The sequence below is a fragment of the Myotis lucifugus genome, unplaced genomic scaffold (assembly GCF_000147115.1).
Source record: "Myotis lucifugus unplaced genomic scaffold, Myoluc2.0 scaffold_469, whole genome shotgun sequence".
Taxonomy (NCBI): Eukaryota; Metazoa; Chordata; class Mammalia; order Chiroptera; family Vespertilionidae; genus Myotis; species Myotis lucifugus.
This window is the reverse complement of record NW_005871517.1, coordinates 268,175-291,996: the sequence shown is the minus strand read 5'-3', so window position 1 is coordinate 291,996 and position 23,822 is coordinate 268,175. Positions and strand designations below refer to the sequence as shown.

The 23,822-nt window shown below is 36.3% G+C and overlaps 1 protein-coding gene across 1 annotated transcript in view; it reads right to left on the bottom strand.

Moving 5' to 3' along the window:
* Positions 1–23,822, bottom strand: part of LOC102418510 (ephrin type-A receptor 6-like) — a gene marked incomplete at its 3' end in the record, with an annotated part of 422,073 nt that overhangs the window by 329,935 nt on the left and 68,316 nt on the right. The window contains exon 2 of the mRNA XM_023744518.1: positions 15,856–15,920. Within this exon, the coding sequence (XP_023600286.1) occupies positions 15,856–15,920 (65 nt within the window). The remainder of the gene's footprint in view (positions 1–15,855; positions 15,921–23,822) is intronic.

Here is a 23,822-nt window from a genome sequence, read left to right as displayed (position 1 = left end):
CAATGCTAAATAAGAACACAGTTCAATCTTCACAACTATTTAGTCTTTTTTTCACAGCTGATTCTGCCCAAAGTTAATACCAAGTTATTCCATCTCCAATGAGAGTTGCAAACTACAGTCTCTAATTTGTTATTTGTACATCTATTTAGCTATTCCACCAACTTTTGCTAAATATCTGTGGATATTGGTAATTTAAAACCATCATGGTAATTTGCAGAAGAAATGTTGAGGAGCCAAATTGATGCAATGAGGATAAATTGATTTGAAAAGCTTTAGGAAGCAGAATTAAGAAGAATTAGTGATTGGTCATGTGACATAAAGTGAGTCAATCAATTAAAATGCAAACAATTAAAGTTATAAAAATATCTGATTTATGATGCTTCTCTAGTTAAGTGTTTTACTAATAAACTCTTACAATTTCACAAGAAAATTTAGCATTTGTACATACTTTCCTTGGGTTTTGATGTAGACTCTTACATTATAAATATTTTGAATGATTCTTATTAAAACAATTAGCACTTTCTGATAAAGTCAAAATCTTAGTTTAGATTATATAATATGGGAGTTCATATAAAACAACAATAACAACTGGAATTTTCTCCTAGAAATAAGAGAATGGAAGTTAAACCTTTATAAGTAACCATGTAAAAAAATTAAAGAGAACAAAGAAAAGACTATATTACGTAAAGCAAGAGTAATTGGTTTAAGGCAGTGGTTCTCAACCTTCTGGCCCTTTAAATACAGTTCCTCATGTTGTGACCCAACCATAAAATTATTTTTGATGCTACTTCATAACTGTAATGTTGCTACTGTTATGAATTGTAATGTAAATATCTGATATGCAGAATGGTCTTAGGCGACCCCTGTGAAAGGGTCGTTCGACCACCAAAGGGGTCGCGACTCACAGGTTGAGAACCGCTGGTTTAAGGAAACCCATACCTTTAAAAAATATACACTTGTAATAAGACTATACATTAATGTATAGTCAAGGACAGCAGAGATACTGGAAAAATGAATTGCATACACATCTTTCAGCTGCTCAGAGAATATGAAAGTAATTACATATTCATAGATATCAGTAAATTCTTCACCTCTGATTTTCTAAATCATTGTTATCTGCTTTTCTCTTACTTTATTCCCCTCACCATAGAATTAACTTCATTATTATCCAATACATGTTCTTTCAATTGGTGAAAAATAAGGCAGCAATTTATTTATTTATTTAGCAGAGGAATCGACATAGGGAGGAATATTCTGAGATAGTGTAGAGAGAATGCCCACAGATCATAGTTTCAGAGGTATTAAGTTATTAAATATTTAGAAACATATAGACTCCAATAAACTATGCATATTCATTCCCCGATTTCTTTCCTTGCCTGCATGCACAGGAAGTCACTTGTTGATGTTCCTATGTTCTTAAGAAAATTCTGCCTTCCATGGCTTTTTCTATTTCCTGGTGTGCCTCAAAGCAGTACCAGTGTTTCACTGCCTTCTGTTATTTTTTCTATTATCATCACATTCATTATTGGGAGGTTTACAATCTGCCATAATCATTGTCATCATCATCAGGTTTATAATCTGCATCACTGTGATGATGATGATGATGATGATGATGATGATGATGACGACGACGACACGATGAGATGATAAGGATGGGGTTTATAATTTGCCTTTACAATTTGGCAGCTCAAGAAACGTGAATTCATTTTTAAAATATCTATGAACTGGATCAGGAGATTCAGCGATAGTACAAACCTGGCAAGCTCTAGAAGATGGCTAACAGTAGGTTTTTTCTGCTCTCTTAGAACTCTTCCTTACTTGCACATCATTTTGGTTTTTTCATAGCCCGTCTGCTCTAATCCTTTTCCATGTGTTTTTCAGGGTATCTTTATGGCAAAGGTTTCTGGTAGCTACTTTTCCTTGGATCTTAGCTTAGGAATCCTGAATTCTTTTTTTTTAAATATATTTTATTGATTTTCTCCAGAGAGGAATGGAGAGGGATAGAGAGTTAGAAACATCGATGAGAGAGAAACATCGATCAGCTGCCTCCTGCACACTCCCCACTGGGTATGCGCCCGCAACCAAAGTATATGCCCTTGACCGGAATCGAACCTGGGACCCTTGAGTCCGAAGGCCGATGCTCTATCCACTGAGCCAAACCGGTTAGGGCGGAATCCTGAATTCTTAAAGAGGAATCTGACTGGATTAGACATTTATGGAAATCATACATGAGAGGTTACAGGTAGCTCAATGAACTGGATGTATTTTGACCATGTCTCCACCTCTGTCCCAATTAAGAGATGGTTGAGGGAGCAGAGCATTGTGGCATTAACCATAACAGATATCCCTCAACAAAGCCTCTTGGTCAATTTACTTAGAAGATGGTGTCAGAACGACGAGCACTCTAGCATTTCTAAAACACTGATTTCTACAAGGGCATTTTCTGGATTGGACTACTTCATATTATAAACTTAATTAACTTATAGTCATTAACAGATATGTGTAAAGACATAGTCATTAAAAATGAGGTACAAAGAAATAAATCCAGAAGGAACACAGTAAAGGAATATTTATTTTCTAAGCAAAAAAATATCAAAACAATCTAAACATGCACCAAATATCTTTATGCTACTGACTAAACAATAATGCTTAATAATTAACCATCCTCAGTGTGAAATATCTTTTGGTCTTCATAGATGAATTAACGTTTTCAACACTTTTAAATAACCACATTTTTTACACATATGTGTCATTATAATTTACATTAAGACTGCGTTTGAACAATCTTATAGGCTATTTTACAGCCTCATCGTATCAATCACAATTTGAAAATAAAGCAATGGTTATAGGTATACCGAATGGGTAAAAATCCTGACGTTGGGACTGAGAGGACCCTGGATTTAATACCAGTTCCTTTAGGTAATGTCACCACAAGCTCGGGCAGGTTATGTAACTTTTCTCAGATTTAGTTGTTTTATCTATAAAACGGTGCTAATAATATGTACAACAAATAGATATTAGGATTAAATGAAAAAACACGTAAAATGCTTAAGCACAATTCTTATTGCAGACCCATGAAACATTCATAAATTGAATATTCTGAGACAGGAATTTACATTAGCTCTCTGTGAAGCCAAGATACATATGTGGAATTAAATTTCTAAGAGCTCCTGGAGTGTCAGGGTCTACTCCACCTGCATAACACAGGAAAGCTCAGAAGTCTTCCCTTATTGATTGGTAAAGAACAATAGCAGCAATGTCATATAAAGCAAAGCATAAAAGCTTGATTAAATTTTTAGATTAAATGGACTTGAAAATAGAGCCAACTGCTACTGATAGTGATCAAAGTGAAGAGAAAGCAAAAAATAAATAAATCCAGAGTTAATTGCATAAAAACAAAAGAGTAAGAAAAATTAAGTAAAATTATCATTTATTAAACTGTCTAAGCAGTGTTTTCAGCATACACACACACACACATATATATATGAAATGCAAAAAAAAAAAAAAGAACACAAAACACTGAAATATGCCAGAGCATTTTGTTCTTAAAAAGGTGTGCCTTCAGGAGAAACTTTACCAGAGCCTAATCTTGCTGGTGTTTTATCAGAGCCTAATCTACTTGAGGGAAGGAAAATACCCAACTTCAGCCTTCTGCCTAAGAGGAGGGAAATACTGAACTTCAGCTCTTCTGGCTATCTTGTCCCACCCAATGGGAGGAAAGTCAGCTGAGAAACACTGTGAGGTTCACAGTCCAGGGGCACAGGCTCACCAAAAGACTGAGACCTAATCCTAGAACAACAGAACACTTGCCCTCCCCTCACACCTCACCATTACATTACTACAGGCCTATTTATCACATTTCCTTTTAACGAGAAATCATCTCCAATTTTGATTAAAAATGACAGCCCAAGTGCCCATCAGTAGATGAATGGATTAAAAAACTGCGGTACATTTACACAGTGGAATACTGATCTCTTACCCTGTGAGACAACATGGAGGGACCTGGAATGAATTATGCTAAATGAAATAAGTCAGTCAGAAAAAGAAAAATATCACATGATCTCACTTATATGTGGAATCTAATGAACAAAATAAACTGATAAACAAAATAGATCCAGAGACATTGAATCACACAACAGACTGATGTATTTCAGAGGGAAGGGGCTGGGAGGGGGGGGAGAGGAGAGATTAACAAAAGTACTTACATACATATATGCATTACTCATGGACACAGACAATAGTGGGGTGAAGGCCTAGGGGGGGAGTGGGAAGGGGTCAATGGGAGGGGGAAGAGGGCATTTGTAATGCTTTCAACAAAATACATTTTTTGAAAAAGAAACATTCAAAAAAAATTACAAGGCATACTAAAAGACAAAACTAAAAGACAAAAAACAAACAAACCAAAAAAGAACCCTGAACACTGTTTGAGAAGACTGAAGAAGCATCAGAATCAGAGTCGAATTACCAGATCAGGAATTTGGAAACACAAAACAAAACGATGATTAATGTGCTAACAGCTTTAATGGATAAAGTAGACATGTAAGAAAAGATAAACAATGTAAGCAGAGAGATAGAAATCATAAGAAAGAATAAAAAAGAAATGTTAGAGATCAAGAACAATGTAACAAAAACAATGGATTCATTGATAGACGGCATGATGGAGGAAAGAATCTGAGTTTCTGAATATGACAACAGAAACTTCCACAACTAAAACACTGTTTCTTTGAAATGAGAAACAGTATGATTGAAATTAACATAATGGAAATTTAGAAAACTACCACATATGTTGTAAAGCTTCTCTAAAGAAAACTAGATAATCAGTTTTTAAAATAACTAAAACAATCCATTTTAACAGAAATGATCACTGAAGTTTGTATTTTCAGAATTCAAACATATATAGCATTGAATGACTTCAATGTATTGTAAAATGAAAGAAATACAATACTGATGTCTGCAACTAGGATAAATTAGTCTTACTGTATTGTTAGCAACTGAAGGTGTTCATTTGCCTGAGCTCAACAAAACCTAATAAAACATGAACAGGAGTTTGCAGCCAAGAAAGTAAGGATTTCATAAGGAGATTGCACCACGCTTGGAGGCACAGGTAGCTCATGCTCAAACATCTGGCTCCCCAATGGCTTCCAGGGGATGGGTTATATAGGGAAAAAGATCATTAATCATAGTGACTAATAGAGATGGTATTGTGGTCTCTACTGACGGCTAAGATAGAGGGTAATTGGTCAGTGCAATTGGTCCTGATGTCAGCCATGAAGTTGTTCTGTCCAATTTTACAATAATTTGTTCTGTGGGATCGTTCTGCTTTCCTGGATCTAGAGCTAAATCACAACTGAGGCCAAGATATTATGTTTAGTTTGACTGAAAACTCTTCTCAATAGTCAACAGACCCAGGACCTTGTTTCTGAGACTACTGGATGCCGACCAGAACCTCAGTGTCCTGAGGGCTTAATGATTAAGCAAGGGAGAGGCAAGTGGGTGAGTCAGGGTGATAGGTGAGGCCAGTTTGAGTCAAAGGGAAAAATATCAAAATAAAAGACCAGATTAAAGAAAGTAAGGTTTCTGCATGGTTACAGTATGAAATATAGAAAGTATAACACAATAGAAATTAATTACTAGTAGATATTCCATTGTCTATCATAAATACATTCTATTTTGATTTTTCAGCTTTGCAACAATGATATTGGAAAATGATGGACTTTAATTTATAGAATAAAGTATCTTTCTACTCAGTTTACCTCTAATATAGGCCTCTTTATTATAAAAATGTATAGCTTTCATTATAAAAATTATTTACTTAGTAAATTAGTATAACATTTAAAAATTTTAACATTTAATTAAATAATTAGAAATTAAGTATGCATATTACACTTACACCTTTTATTTAGACATGAATGACTTGTATCCTTCTTTTCCTAAATATCTCTGGGTAAATTTCCTAATTCCAATTCACTATGTTTAACACATAAAATCACACATCTTGCATGATTTTGCATTATTCAAACCATGATGATCATCTAAGTCACAGCATACAAGATATACATATAACATGCTATTTAAAACCAATATCTGGCACCTGAGAAATACAAAGTTTTCCGAACTCTAAATAGTTGTGATTGATAAAAAACGAAATTAATATCTAATAATATTTTTTCTAGTAACATTCAGCAGGTCATTTGTACTTCACTGTTGAAAAGAAAGTTTGATTTTGAATATTTGCATGCCTATATCTATGTCCATTATGACTTTGTACAAAGATCTGATCTACCATGTATACATTAAGAATAAGCTTTTAAAGCTTAACTACCTCTTAGCTGCCAAAAGAGAAGAATGAAAAAAAAAATACCTGAGACAAAACAAATCTTTCATTTTCTTGCTAAAAATATTACTATGAATAAAAATAAAGGTGAAAGCCTATCAGGTGAGTTGATGAAGTGTTTAAAAATTATGTTCTTTCCATCAATATTAAGTATATGTAATTTTAGGTATAAATTAAATAATATCTAATGTAATTATTATTATGAAATGCTGTGTTTCAATGGTCAGATTTTATCCAGGTATAAGTATCTTTAATAACCAGTATGGGGCTACCCAAGCAGGTCACTTATCTTTTCTATTACAATATCAAAATTAAAAAGCCACACTGCTGTTACATTTTTAGAAGTATCAAATATAATTACTAAAGCTCAAAGGAAAAATAATAGTTCTTAATAATGAAATCTTTATCCTATCTAATAATAGACAAACATGGTAATTAACCGTACCTCCGACACGCTTCCCATTGGCTAATCAGGGTGCTATGCAAATTAACTGCCAACCAAGATGGCAGCCGGCAGCCAGGCAGCTGAAGTGAACAGGAGGCTTGCTTGCTCCAGTGATGGAGGAAGCCAAGGTTCCCTGCCTGCTGCTACCGGCCTCTGAGCTGCACTCTAAGAAACAATGTTGCAATTATAGAAGCTAAACAAACCCCAGAAACCTGCTTTCAGCCAGCCAGGCCTCAGAGCTGGAGCTGCAACAGTGTTTCAATTATAGAAGCCAAACAAGCCCAGATACCTGCTTTCAGCAGCCGAGGTCTCAGAGCTGGAGCCGAGCCTCAGAGCTAAAGCCGGCTCTCAGCTCCAGTGACAGCCATAGAAGGTAAATAAATCCCAGAATAAAAAAAAAAGAAAAAAAGGAGAGGTTGGGAGCTTCAGTCACCTGCCAGCCTGAAAACGGCCCTCAGCCCCTCACCCAGGCCGGCCAGGCACCCCAGTGGGGACCCCCACCCTAAGGGGGCGTGACCAGCTGCAAACAGCCATCAGCCCATCATCCAGGCTGGCCAGGCACCCAAGCGGGACCCCCACCCTGATCCGGGACACCCTTCAGGGCAAACCAGCCGGCCCCCACCCGTGCACCAGGCCTCTATCCTATATAGTAAAAAGGTAATATGCAAACTGACCCTAACAGCAGAACGACTGGGAATGACTGGTCACTATGACACACTGACCACCAGGGGGCAGATGCTCAATGCAGGAGCTGCCCTCTGGTGGTCAGTGTGCTCCCACATGGGGGAGCTCTGCTCAGCCACAAGCCAGGCTGATGGCTGCCAGTACAGTGGTGGTGTTGGGAGCCTCTCCTGCCTCCTCAGCAGCGCTAAGGATGTCTGACTGCAGTTTAGGCCTGCTCCCCGCTGGCAAGTGGACATCCCCCGAGGGCTGCCGGGCTGTGAGAGGGATGTCTGATTGCCATCTTAGGCCCAATCCCCCGGGGAGCGGGCCTAAGCCAGCAGGTGGTCATCCCGAGGGGTCCCAGACTGCGAGAGGGCACAGGCTGGGCTGAGGGGACCCCCCCCCCCGGGATGCACAAATTTTTGTGCACCGGGCCTCTAGTTTATATTATAAAATCTTTTATTTTTCTGGGTACCAGCAGTTACTTTTTATTAGTTAGAGTTAATATTGAGCCAAGAAACCCCAACATGACATACCCCCTGCTATGTAGTATAGAATGGGCCTGAAATGTAATGGGTAGTAAGAGTTTTTAATATAACATTTAACTAGAGGCCCTCTATTGTAACTCTATTTTTCTCTTTTATCTACAATGTTACATATTGGCTAAAACTACATAAAATAAATAAAAATATCAAAAGAAAGTTAAAGGAGACATATATAATACTCTTTGTAATACTTTAAGCAATAAAACAATTAAAAAAAAGTTAAAGTTTCAAAAAAATTTATATTTGCAGACTACAATAATAAATTCAGGATACACACACACACACACACACACACACACACACACATGTACAAAGTTACTGCATGAGGATTATATTTTGTGTTTCTTTTTCTCTCATTAGAATTAGACTGGCATAACTTCTTAAAAACTAGCTGTCTCCTTCCCAGGAAATTAAAATGGAAATAGGTCCTTCAGTTTTCTGCAGAGTAAGATTTAGTATTAACCAGTTATTAGTTATTCATAGCAAAAAAAACATCCGGAGCATATGCCTGCCCTTAATGTTAGTGAAAACACTTCTTCAGTATGCATTTATAACTTCTACAGGGCTATGTAAAAATTTTATTCACATGACATTCTTTCATTGATTATCGTGGAACTATTAGCTACTCTGCTAGATCCTCATAATTTTATTCTTAATGTAGTATGTTGACAAATAAAGAATGGAAGGGACACAGAATAAAGTTCTTAAGAGTTCTGAATTATCTCTCTATATAAAATCCTAATAAACAAATAGACTGAATGGCGCAACAACCGAACTGAACAACCAAACAACCGGTCGCTATGACATTCACTGACCACCAGGCGGCACGTGAGAAACATGGAGGGCATCAGCAGCAGTCAGCAGAATACAGAACATTGGCAGGAATCAGCCACAGCAGGATGGTGGAGCAGGTGAGCAGGGGCGTGAGACCAAGGCGGGGCACTGGTTGCTGTCAACGGGCAAGCCTCTAGTGGTTACTGAAAAGTCTTTGCTCCTGTGTGCCGTGGTCCCACCTGGCGCTCAAATCTGCTGCCAGCATCAGCCCCACTTGCACCCGCAGCTGGCACCGGAGCCACCGCTTGCACCCACTGCCAGCACCCGGTGCCAGTCCCAATCCCTTGGTGTTGTCAGCGGGTGTGAACAGTGCCTGCCGGCCCCAATTGCCACTGGGGGCTTCTCCACCTCTCCCTGCTCCTGAGGGGTGATTGGGGCAGCAGCTGCCGCTCACACCTGCTGCTGGCATCAGCCCAAATCACTCCGCGCCGTCAGCAGGTGCAAGTGGTGCAAGTGGGAGCGGTGGTGGTGGGAGCAGGGTTACCTGCAGAGAGGAGATAGGGGGCCATGATGGGAGGGCCTAGATGGGGACATGGAGGATGGACCAAGACACGCCCCTGTGCCCACCACAGCCTCGAGGCCCACAGTTCCTTTTAAGGTGCATGAATTTGTGCACTGGGCCCCTAGTGTAGACATATAATTTTTGATATTAGACAGTAAGAGCACAAAGTTAAGAAGTATGAGTCAATGCCCTGACCGGTTTGGCTCAATGGATAGAGCATTGGCCTGTGGACTGAAAGGTCCCGGGTTCAATTCCAATCAAGGGCATGTACCTTGGTTGCAGGCACATCCCCAGTGGGGGGTGTGCAGGAGGCAGCTGATTGATGTTTCTCTCTCATGGATGTTTCTAACTCTCTATCCCTCTCCCTTCCTCTCTGTAAAAAATCAATAAAATATATTTTTTTAAAAAGAATTATGAGTCAAATTCTCTGTTGTATTCATTCTGTGCTGAAACCAAGCTTTAACCACTATTCAAATATAACTATTCAATATACTGTTTTCAGTATATCAATACAGACATACACCATATAACAACATTTTGATCAACAATGAACTGCATATACATGACAGCAGTCCCATAATATTTTAATGGAGCTGAATTTTCTGTAAAAAATGGAAGGATATGTGGTTCAGGAGGAATTTTTTTTTCCCCAACAGAAGCAATATCTGTGGGACTTGATAATAGATTCCCTCTCACTCACACAGCTCAATTTTGAGAGCACAAATTATATCACGGTCAGGCAGCCACTGACCTGTTTCAGCACAGAGGAGCCTGTCCCCTCAGTGCACCATATTCAGAGGGACTTAGAGCCCTCCCAGACCTAGCTTGATGACCTCAGAGAACATTGTTGTAATTTCTTTGTTAAGAACCTGAGATCCTGCACAAGGACACAGCCTCATAAGAGCTACCTTGACAAGTATTATATGCCACTGCCACTTTAGTAAGAGTTTTCTGTGGTTGTTATAGCCAGCCTGACCCTACACTTTGGAAATATTTTCAGGTTGAATGATATAAAGCATAAACAAGATTTATTTCTTCTATCAATATAACGCCAGAGAGAACCTTTTGTGCCAGATAGGATCAATGGAACCAAAATCAAATTTCTAAAGCCAAAATACTACATCAGTTCTATACCTTCTCTATGTGAAACTCTTTTTTATGCTTTTATGTAAACCTCTTTGTTAATGAGTACCACAGTTTCCTAATCTGACCACTGCTCCAACATGCAGTATCCAAAACCCCACTGCTGTGACCATCCCCCATGTTCCTGCATCTCTCCATCTTGATTTCTTATTCCTAGTAATCCTCAGACCACCTTTCACTCCCTTCCAACCGTCACTATTTCGGCGATCTATGCCTCACCCAGCCAGGTTCTCCTGGATATTTCCAAGCATTGAACCCACATCCCTGTCTAAGGAGCACTGCTGATAAGTTTGATGTCCTATATCTGACCCTGTCAGAAGGAAGCAGGGGCAGTCTTTGTAAAGTCTACAGCAGTGTAGGCCTTCACAGTCACTCAGCTCTCATCACTGACCCCTCAGACCAGCTTCTGTCTCTGGATCTCCATTCATGGTAAGTGCCTACACAGGTATTCCATTTTTTATCTTTTATACTATATTTTCGCTGTATCTTCTCTATATTGATGTTTACATATACAAATATTAATTACCATTGTATTACAACTGCCTGCAGTATTTAGTACAGTAACATGGTATACAGGTGTATAGCCTAGGAGTAATAGGCTATAAACAATACAAGCCTAGGTGTGTAGTAGGTTACAATATCTATGTTTATAAGTGTGCTCTGTGTTGGTCACGCAAGGACAAAACTGTCCAACTATGCATTTCTCAGAATGTATCCCCATCATTTAGTGATACTAAACTGTAATGTCATATCACTTATATTTTCAACATCCTTTCCTTAGGATTTTCCATGGTATCCTTCATTCCAAGGGTCTATTTTATTGCTTTAAACAAAGAAAATACTTCAAGTTTTGTTTTGCTTCTTTAAGTGAATCCAGAAAGTTTTTACTTTTACTTATTGGCACTGAGGTAAACACTATCTAGATCAATTAAGGCAGTGGTTCTCAACCTGTGGGTCGCGACCCCTTTGGGGGTTGAAGGACCCTTTCATAGGAGTCGCCTAAGACCATCAGAAAACACATATAATTACATATTGTTTTTGTGATTAATCACTATGCTTTAATTATGTTCAATTTGTAACAATAAAATTGGGGGTCACCACAACATAAGGAACTGTATTAAAGGGTCGTGGTATTAGGAAGGTTGAGAACCACTGAATTAAGGCATTTAAAATCCAAGTCTTCCACAATATGACTTAGCCTATGATCACAGTCTTATTTCTCACCACATTCCCCTACTCCAGCCACACAAATGATTCTTTTTTTTTTAAATATATTTTATTGATTTTTTACAGAGAGGAAGGGAGCGGGATAGAGAGTTGGAAACATCCATGAGAGAGAAACATCGATCAACTGCCTCCTGCACACCCCCTACTGGGGATGTGCCCGCAACCAAGGTACATGCCCTTGACCGGAATCGAACCTGGGACTCTTCAGTCCACAGGCCGACGCTCTAGCCCAGTGATGGCGAACCTATGACACGCGTGTCAGAGGTGACACGCGAACTCATTTTTTTGGTTGATTTTTCTTTGTTAAATGGCATTTAAATATATAAAATAAATATCAAAAATATAAATCTTTGTTTTACTATGGTTGCAAATATCAAAAAATTTCTATATGTGACACAGCTGACACGCCGAGCTCAAAAGGTTCGCCATCACTGCTCTAGCCACTGAGCCAAACTGGTCAGGGCACAAATGATTCTTAACATTCCTAAAACTTAATCCATACATTTAAAATTTATATGTTTTTCCTCAAAACATTCACTTTGCCACAAAGGTGATTTCTATCCTCTCTTCTAGCCCACATGTGATTCTTTCACAGTTTATTAGAAAGAGCTGATAAGTTACATCCCTACTACCAATTTTCCTGGGTCAGAATTAATCAATTAATCCCTCCCTTTATTATTTCTCAAAAGAGTATTCAAAACTACCTGAAGACACTTTCTTTGGACTTATGATTGTGTAGAATTATCTCTTTACAATACTCTTTTAGGATAGAAGAAAACTGTTTTAAGCACTCTAAAAGTTACTTGGCATGAAGAGCATATAATAGACTTGTTAAATGAATTATGAACACTGATTAAAATAAAGTATATTTAAAAGCTGGCACAAATAAGTTTTCAAGTAAGCATTTCAAAAAATAAATATGTTTTCTTTTCCTGTTTGCAGGCCTAAAAAGTCATTTGCTCAAGACTACTCATCTATTTCCTATATCTACTAACCTCCTACTCAAATAACCATCAACGGTTTTGTTCACAGGCACATAGTGAATGCCTACTCCTGCAACTATACTGGAACGATACTACTGGTAAAATGACTATTTTAAGTAAAACAAACAAACAAAAACTCAGGAAATCATTTACTAAATTACTTATATTTTATATAGCACTTTATATAATTTCAAAAACATCTTAGTTCAATTCTTTATATAAATAAAAATTTATCAAAAAGTTCCTAGGAAATACTTTATTCAGAGAGATACAAAATAAACTTTATATCATAAAATTGACAAATATATCATAAAGTTGTCTTTTCTGCCCATGATATTTTTGTAAAACCAACTGGATTAGTGTCTCTGAGAAAAAAAAAAGGGCAACTTTAGTTAAAACTGCCATTCAAATTAGCATGGGTCAATCAACCCAAGAACCTGAAAAAATATACAATTTTAAAGAGATATAATTATAACTTTAATATACAGAAATAAATTGTGGCTTAAATGCTATAAACTGATTAACAATGTCCATAGATTTTAAATTATTTAACCAACATTGAGGTCTAGATGATTCCCATTCTTGCAACATATAGCAGCCTTTTTTTTCAAAATTCTTTATCTTTACTGACTACTCCCATCCTTATTTTAACCTATCAATAGCATTAAGTAAAACTCCATTGTTGTCATTAATCTATTTTCTTCATTAAAATAAAAATTAAGTTGCATATTTTCTTTAAAACTTGCTATGTGATCTATTTTAAAATACGTTCATGTGATGTGTCCCCACTTTCAAGTTTTCCTACTGTTAACACTTGTTATTTATGAATTTTTATTTGGCAATAATCTAAAATAATACAGCCTCCTATTCCAACAGTGATATTCTAAAGTAATTGAGTATTCAATTTACATTTTAACATATAAATCAAAGTGTTATTTTTCCCTCTGTAGACTACAAAATGGCCATTGGCCTTTATCTTTAAATTGTAGAATCTTAGAAGAAATAAAAAGCACCTAGCTGTGAAATTACCAACAAGATTAGGATATGTATGGCTTTGCATTTTTGCTGTTCTACTTCCTAGCACTGTAACCTTGTAAAAGATATTTAATGTATCTGAGTCTTAATTTCTACATCTTTCAATAGTGAAAAATCTGTACTTGATTTATATGATTTATATGATTGATGTAACATGCTTTGAACAAAGCCTACCATTTGGTAAATGCTCAATAAAATTTAACCAACTTTTCCTCCTTATTCTGTCATATTTTTTTCCTATTGTATCTCCTTCACCTCTTCTTTCTCTCTTTCCTCTTACTGATCCTTGGCTGGTCATCTCAGGCTAACAGTTTATTTATCAAGGAGAGAAAAGAAACCTAAATCAATTTCACAAATACCACAAATAAGTATTTGGCCTTTCATGAAGCGGCCGATGTTCCTCTCCGGTAGCCGTGCCAAGGTAAAGATACAGGCCTCAGAGTCAGAAATAGCTTATTTTTAATTAAAGACCATCATTCACTATAGGGTCACTGTGAAAATAAAATGTAAATTTCTTAGTGCAGTAACTGGCAAATAGAAAACTATGAAGTAATATCTATGATAAAATCATCACAAGGATGATATCAGTAAGTGTATTTGTGACTGTAAGTCCTGTGTCCTAGTTACCAGTTTGCTCAGAAATGTGGCCTGACCAAGCCAAACACAATCACTAGAGCAGGGGTATAACTCCTGATCCCCACATGATTCTTCAGCTATGACTATATGAGGACAGTAATAATAGGATCTCTAATGTGTGTGGGGGTTTTTTTGGTCTTTTTTTCCCAGAAAATAAAAATTAGGGCTTCTACATTAATTACTTATAAGTTCTTATAGGTTATTCTGTATAAGAACTGATACAGAGATATTTATTATATTAGAAGGTTTCTAGGAAAAAAATTTAATTTACTTCTTGAAAGTAACTGTGATAAATGTGACATACTTGATACACACAAGACATACTGATGTTTATTCATTTTAATGGAAAGAAGATAATGAAGGTTGAAGCATAATCTTAATTTACAAATATATTTCTCATAAATGATTTGATAAAGAGCTCACAGAATAAAAAGAAATTTTCAGAAAAAATAAATAAAATCAGTCTATAAAACAAATAAAAAACAGCCTGTTAATCAAAAACAGGAAGATTTAACTCTTCATATGAATTTTTAGATGAAAATACATATGTTTAATAATTAACTGTTGAATAACTGTTGGTATAAAAAGTCAAATTCAAGCAGCAATATTTGAATAATTCTAAAATAATAAAACCTGTTTGGGTCAACTTCTCCTTTCAGATTTAAATTTGTAGATGTAATGGAAGAAGCAATGTAAAATTATCAAGAATGTGATAAATGAGAAAATAAATTTTAAGAAAAGAAAGAAAAGCTAACCCAACTATACCTGAAGACAGTTGACCACCTCCATTATTAAAGTTGTTTAAACAGACAAAACGAACAATGCACAAAGCTTCACAAACCACCCTTTTATTTTAGCTTAAAAATGTAGAAACATGTTGCAATGTGAAAATAATGCAAAATACATCAAAACATAAAAATCAAGTACAAACAAAACTAAAATAATGTTAATACCTGAAAAATTGTACTTTGTAAATTATGCATCCTTATAAGTATTTCAAAAGGAACTATTCCTAGATTAAAAAACAAAACAAAAAACAACACCACCTAATCATAATGTATCTTTTTGCCAACTTCAAAAAATACAGTAGACTCATAGTTTCTAATAAAAACCAAATTGTTAATATCTGTGAAATCCACTTATGTTATGGTAATTTAAAATTTGTTTATGCACAAATACTCAGTGAGGTTACCAAACTTCATAACATATATACAGAAAAGTGTCTTAAATATACAAATAGAAATTTATTTCTAGAGAAAATATTTATGAAATATTCTAATATTATTCTGTATAAACACTATGTTAAAGAACAGTTACTAATTTAGAAGAAACAAATATGTTTTACATATTATTCCCACTTCTAATTGTAATTTAATCTCTTCTATGTGATTTAAGTTATATGCTAAAATGTATACCACATAGAGTCCAAAACCCACCATTCTTTCATATTACAACAGATCCTAAATATCTAACAAGGATGACAATTTGTAAAAGATATTCAAACTTACCCCATTTAATGGATATGTTTTCCATCCTAGCTCTCCCAGCACAGTTGTTGTATCAAGCAACACAACTGCAATTAAATAAACAAAAAATGCATAAATATCTCAAATCTTACTATTACTCACTACATTAGCTTTAGTAAGTTGTATTAGTTTAAATTATTTATATATAGTATTTATAAGTAATGATAAAATACGTGAGGTGGTTATAAGTTAATTTTAAAATATGTAATTTGTGTATAACAACGCTAAATGAAACAATTTAATAACAAAGTCATTCTTAATAGCTGTCTTCCACATAGAAGCATAGAACAAATTGTGGAATCTCAGAGGGAAGACAGGGGAAGGTGGGTGGGTGGGTGGGAAGAGATCAACCAAAGAACTTGTATGCATCCTATCTAATAAAAGAGTAATATGCAAATTAACCATCACTTCTAGACAAAGATGGCGGCACCCACTGCCAATAAGGAGGGAATATGCAAATTGACACGACAAAGATGGCGATGCTGGCCAGAGCCACAGAGCCAAGCCGGCCGGAGAGCGGGCACGGGAGGCTTGGCTTCCTCTCTGGCCGTCTTGGCTTCCTTGGTCGCCCCAGCTGGCTCCGTGGCCGCCACCCAGACAAAGCCATAGTGGCAGAGCTGAGGCAGAAGCAGTAAGGGGCGATCATACCAGGAGGGAGGGCAGTTGGGGGTGATCAGGCTGGCAGGGGGGGCCAGTTGGGGGCAAGTAGGCCGGTAGGGGCGGCAGTTGGGGGCGAGCAGGCTGGCAGTGGGGGGTAGTTGGGCATGATCAGGCCAGCGGGAGGGGCAGTTTGGGGCAAGTATGCTGGCAGGGGGGAGAGTTGGGGGCAAGCAGGCAGGTGGGGGGGGGCAATTGGGGTCAAGCAGGCCGGCGAGAGGGCAGTAGGCGGTGAGCAGGCTGGCAGGGGGGGCAGTTGAGGGATGATCAGGCCGGCAGGGGGGGCAGTTGGGGACAAGCAGGCTGTGCAGGGGGGCAGTTGGGGGCAATCAGGCCAGCAATGGGGGGCAGCTGGGGATGAAAAGGCCAGTGGGGGGGCATTTGGGGGCGAGCAGGCTGGCAGGCAGGTAAGCGGTTAGGAGCCAGCAGTCCGGAATTGTGAGAGGGATGTCTGACTGCCGGTTTAGATCCTGTGGGGATCTCAGATTGGAGAGGGTTCAGGCTGAGCTGAGGGACACCCCTCCCCCGCCGTGCATGAATTTCGTGCACCAGGCCACCAGTATATGCATAACCCATGAACACACAATATTGTGGTGAAAGCATGGGGCAGTGGGTGGAGGCAGGCTAGAAAAGGTCAATGCGGGGGAAAGGGGACATATGTAATACTTTAATAAATTTTTAATTTAAAAATTTTAAAAATAAAATAGCCATCTTCTAAAATTGATAAAATAACCACCTTTGCTTCTCTCTCCTTTCATATATGGTCCTTCTATATCACATTAAAAAAAGACTGTATTAAAGCAGGCTTCTTTATTTTCTTTCTGTTATTAAATGCCCTTATATATTATTGGCAAAGTATGAAAACAATTCTTATGAATAAATCCGAGATCTTTAAAGCATAGATTACATTGTTACTGTATTTGCCAGATAGTATACTTACTACTGAGGGAGGCAAAAACAAAAATAAAAACCACACATCATTTTCCTGACCAAAAGTAACTCATAATCTGATGGCAAATATGAAAACAAATAATTAAAATATATTCTGTTAAATTCAAAACTAAACGATTGACTATATGATAGCCTAGCAAGTAAGTAGGCTAAGGCTGGCAGGGCAGGTCTCAGAGGATTTAACAAAGGAGATGCTATTTGAGCTGGGCTAGGATGAGGGGTCTTCATCAGATGTGATAAGCAACAAATATTTGTTTTTCATTTAGAATATCTTCTATAAAATAACTGAGCTATAACTCAGTTCTCAGTTGATGGAACAGCGACCAGGGGTGGGAATTATTTCCAGTGAAGAAGGAGGACAGAAATGAGGGAGGAAAGCAACAAAGATGAACTGGGGAGGAATCTGCAGAGTTTACAGCAGGTAACTGCTTGGGGTCCATGATTCAGCTGATCTTTATTTTTAACTACTTACTACCTCCAATTCCCCCAGACACCAGTAGTCCATGGACCACACTTTGAGAAACAATGCTTTATCATCTCATTAAGACTTTTAGTCTTCATCTAGTTAAGAAAGTGGAGTTTATTTGTTGCCTTTTTGTAGTTTAAAAAATTGCTATTAGGGGTACGTTACTTGGTATCTGCTGTTTAGTGTCTATTGTAAACATTTTGTCATTTTTCCTTATTTGAATCACTATGATACGTTATTTGAATATAAAACCATGTTTAAATTTCTGGGATAAACTCTATTCATTGCAGAATATTCTTTCAGTACTCTTAAAATCTATTTACTAAACTTTTATAAAACTGAGATATAATTCCTTAGTTCATTTTTACTGTGGAAAATCTCAAACATATTTTAACATGTAGAGAAAACAGTACATTGGACCCACATGTAGTCATCATAGGGCTTCAATAATTACCAGCATGGCCAATCTTATTTCATGTTTACTATTCTCCCACTCCAAGATTTCTTTGAAGAAAATTCCAGTAATCATATAATTTCATGTGTAAAAATTTCAGTATGTATTTCTACCATAAAGATTTATTTTATATATAACTACAATATCTTAATAAAGTACTGAAAGTAGTAATCCCTTAATGTCATCAAGTAGCTAGTGTTTAATATTCTTAGTTTCTCAACTTCTTTAATAAAAAATCAATATCTAATAAGTACTATAAATTACAGTAAATGGACATTCCTTTTAAAGTGTTTTTTTTTAATCAATAGCTTTTCCTATTATATTTTTAGTTAGATTTATTGAGGCATGGTGTACTACTAATAAAGTTCACCCATTTTAAATGTACATTTCTATGAATTAAGACAAACCCCTACATCTATATAACCAACTCTATAATCAAGCTATAGAAAACACTCATGACCTCCAAAATTTCCTTTGTGATCCTTTATAGCAGCGGTTCTCAACCTGTGGGTCGCGACCCCTTTGGGGGTCGAACGACCCTTTCACAGGGGTCGCCTAAGACCATCGGAAAACACATATATAATTACATATTGTTTTTGTGATTAATCACTATGCTTTAATTATGTTCAATTTGTAACAATGAAATTGGGGGTCACCACAACATGAGGAACTGTATTAAAAGGTCGCGGCATTAGGAAGGTTGAGAACCACTGCTTTATAGTGAGTCTCTTCCCCACCAAGCCCTTGGCAACCACTCCTCTGATTTCTGCGCCAATGGTTCTGACTTTCCCAAAATGTCAAATGAATGAAATCACATAGCAGATAGTCTTTGAGTTGTTGTTTTTTATGTTAGCATAGTGTACTTGAGATTCATCTATGTTGCTGTATCAATAGTTAAGTTCCTTTTAATTGCTGAAAAGTATTCTACTGCATGGCATTTCCTAATTGATAGACATATGGGCTATTTTCAGTTAGAGAATTATAAGTAAAGCCACTGTAATATATCATTTACAGATTCTTATAGGAACCCATGCTTTCTTTCTTCTATGGTACATAGAAATTACTGGATTATGTGAGGAATACTTTTTTTTAAAGTGTCATATTCCAAAATGGCTATGAAGTTTTGCATTCCCATTAGGGGAATATGTTATTTTCCTATTGCTCCACATCCATGGTATTATCCAGTTTTTGAGGCATGCTAACATGTGTGCAACAGGATCTCATTGCTTTAATGTTTCCCTAATGACTAGACAGTTTATCTTTTTCACTACTTGAAATCAAATTTACTAAATAAAACAAAATTGTTTTGTCACACTTTCTGGATTTTCCTAATTATAATATATCATTGAAAGGTGCTTCCCCATTTCCTGTATTTTCTTTAAATTAAAGATCTATTTAGTGGCTTGATCTGATTCAGGTTCCATTTATTTTTATATTTCATAAGATTACTTTATTGGTGGTGTTTCATAGTCCTTATACCAGAAAACAGGGATGATATTAATTTCCACTAGGATCACTGAGAAAGAACTCTAGAACCAACTTGCATAGGCTCCAACTGGACAAAAATAATTTGATCATAAACAAGGTTAATGACTGGAAGGAATTAAAATATTTCAAATATGCTTAAATCCAAGCACTTTGGAAGGGATTTTAGAGATAGGACAGTGAGTCTTAGGGAAGAAGGGGGAGAGATCAACCAAAGGACTTGTATGCATGCATATAAGCCTAACCAATGGACACAGACAACAGGGGGTGAGGGCATGAGTGGGGGGGGGGCTAAGGGGGTAATAGGGATATAAGGACACATATGTAATACCTTAATCAATAAAGAAATTTAAAAAAAGAGAGGGTCCATGGGGGAGGAATGCATATGTGAAGGGCAGAAATAGCTCCAAGATGCCAAAATGCTTATCTTACTTGTACAGAGGATAAAGAAATGTCACAGGATAAGGAAGGAAGACATACATTCACAGAAAATAAAGAAAGGTCACAAGGTACCAGGAAGAGGGGAAGATATTTTCACAGAGAATAAAGGAATGTAGCAAGATAAGGGGGAGAGAAAGAAGGAGGCACCAGGTGGGCTTTGATCTTTGAAATTGATATCCTGCAAAAGAGGGACCAATTAAGAAAGCACAGGGTCATAAAATGGGGAAGTGGTCCAATTAGAAGGGAACATAGATAGACAAAGAACTACAGCCTTTTTAAACCTGGAGACAAAGAGACTCAGACAGATTTTGGATTTTTTATTTTTTCCATTAGAGAGAAAGAGAGCAGGTTTTTTCTGCATTTGGGGGTCCCATTTGGAGACCCCTTACTTGGGAAAGTTTGTATATGCTTCCAGTAAACTTCCACGTTTTTATTAAAGAAGCCTTTTAGTCCACGAGTTTATTATTCTTCAAACTTTGTGGGCAAGGACCCACGGAAGAATCTGCACCCTGAACCCCACGTTTCACATTCATAATGATAAATATACCATTAATAAATTTTGCAGCATACTAGGAAGCCATCCTATACTAAGAAAAGACAAACATGCAAATTGACCGTACTTCTGCTATGCCTTAAGCCACGCCCACCGGCCAATCAGAGCAACTATATGCAAATTAACCCAACCAAGATGGCGGCCAGCAGCCACAGAGCTGGAGCGAGCAGGCGGAAGCCAAGGTTCCCCACCTGCCACGGCCAGGCTCTGAGCTCCACTGAAAGCAACAAAGTTTCAATTATAGAAGGTAAATAAACCCCAGAATAAAAAAATAAAAAAAAACAAGAAAAAAAGAAGAGGCTGGGAACTTATGTCGCCAGGGTGCTTGGCAAGCCTGAAAACGGCCCTCAGCCCCCCACCCAGACTGGCCAGGCACCCCAGGGGGACCCCCCCACCCTAAAGGGGGTGTGGCCAGCCTGAAAACAGCCATCAGCCCCTCACCCAGGCTGGCCAAACCTCCATGGGGGGAGGGTCCCCACTGGGGTGGACATCCTCCAAGGGGTCCCACACTGCAAGAGGGCATAGGCCGGGCTGAGGGACCCCCCCCCCGAGTGCACAAATTTTTGTGCACTGAGCCTCTAGTTATTTATAAAACTGGTAAATAATCTGAAAAAAATAAAACATTTATTTTGCTTTTTCTATATAAGGTACTTCTGAATAAGGAAATAAAGGTCCATTTTTGTCACTGAAATATTTCATTTAATAAATGAAGAAGAAATGACCAAATTACTCTATATATCATATGTGTACACACACACACACACACACACACACACACACACAAATATACAAAAATACAAAAATGATATCTGATGGCATCTGGGATCACAGTAACAAAAACAAAAACAATCTGAAATATTTGGAAGAAAAGTTAAAGATACTATAATAAATATTCAAAACTATAAATTTATCTCATTGTCAAATAAAAGTTATTTTTATTTTTGGTATATACTATTCAGAAGTACATCATATCATTATCTACTTTGGGGGGACATGAAAGCTTAGTCATTTAGCATATTAATATATCTGGGATACAACATTATTTCCCTAGTAAAATAATGATACTAATCATAATCAATTTAGAAAAGATTTTCTACATATTTTTCTTCAGTAATATCCGTATTATCCTATATATTATTGTTTTTAAATACCCAATTTACAGATGAGAGAACTGAGTCTCAGGAGAGGTTAAGTAATTTTTCTTAAGATCACTAATAGATTTGGATTCCCATCATTTAAACCTAAACCTTTTTTTTCAAGTGTTATTTTCTTCCTGCTTTTTAAGTTTGAATATAAAAATTTATTATTTGTTTTGTTTTAAAAAATTTTTGTAGGTACAGAGAACCATCATCATTTCTTTTTCTAATTGCAAATTTTCATCCAAATTTTCACATTAATGGTTTATACAGAAAATGTATCATTACTATATACAAACCCTGCCATTTAACTTAAAGGGTTTTATGAAGTAGAGTGTTCAAAAATCCAAAATATGAATTGAAGCCCATCAAGAGAGATTTGTTTTTTGTAAATTGCATATAGAATTTATACTGATTAGTTCATATAAATATTTTTCTAAAACATATTTAGTCTATTTGGTTCTCCAAATTTATAATTTGTAAACTGTAAACTGTATTAATTTCAAAACAAACAAAAAGGAAAACATGTAAATACCTGCAACACTGTAGATCCTTAGGAAGAATATTTTTGTTTCTTAGTTTCTTCAAGAAACAAAATTTACATAATTGCTTTATTTTCTTCATTAAACTGCAATCATGCCTTTTAAAAATTTATAAGAACAGTAAAGTTTCAAATTTGTATTCCAGACAAATGAATTATACATTTATACTAGAATAAAACTGAGGGATTTCGAAAACTTTAATATCATTACACATGATAAATGTTTAATTTTATAATTTGTTTCATATATAAAACCCCCACAAATTCAGGATTTCCAGGAACACTAATTGCATTAATCCCAGCAAGGTGAGAGCTCCTCCTGCTGGTTTTAAACAAAAGTTATCTAGTCCCTACCAGAGTGTAAAAATGCTGTAAACCAAAAGAGGAAAAAAAAATTCTAATGTAATGACATTAACTTCAGTAAAAAGTCAATACTTTTTATTTAATGGCATAGTTCTAAATATAACAGGATTAACACCTATTATTTATTTAAAGAATATAGTGAAAATATATTTATTCATATCATAATAAATGAGAAAGCTGATAAACTAAAAAACACATGCAAGTAGTAGTGCATGTGTATGTGTGTATCTAAATTTAACAAGAGACTATTTTAATGTCATCCTGTTTAGATTCTGCTTTAAAATGACATTCAGATGACCACATTAACTAATTTAGTTTTGATATAATTACATATTTTTGATTGACAAAAATCAAAGCTTTTATTTCCAGATTTGTAGATGATGATACCGTATCTACCCTCACATAGAATATCAATATCGAATTCCTAAAAAATCAAACATATATTGTTTTAAATAAGTATACGATTATGTTTATCTGCGGTATGTCTTCTATGTAGTGGTATTATTTTTAAGGCAATATTTTCCAAAAAAGTTAACTCCTTCTTAAAAACTGAAATCAATATTTGTTCATTAGGTGTACTTATAGCATTTTATTTTGCTGTGGTTTTCTTATTCCTGTTGCTGCTTATTTTTAATATAGGCATTGTTCATAAATAATATCTCTATCACATGAGAGTTTGGAAGTCCTACTGGAAAGATAAGATAAAATGAACATAATGAAATATATTATGACTACTTATTTGAAAGTCTTATCTACAATATAATGACCATCTCGATACAAAACTGTCTGTATAAAGGAAGAACGGTATTTAAAAATTATTAAATCCTTACTTTAAAAAGAAACAATAGTGGCTTTGCACTGGGAAGAAAAAATGACTTTTACTGGAATCTAAAAAAAAAAAA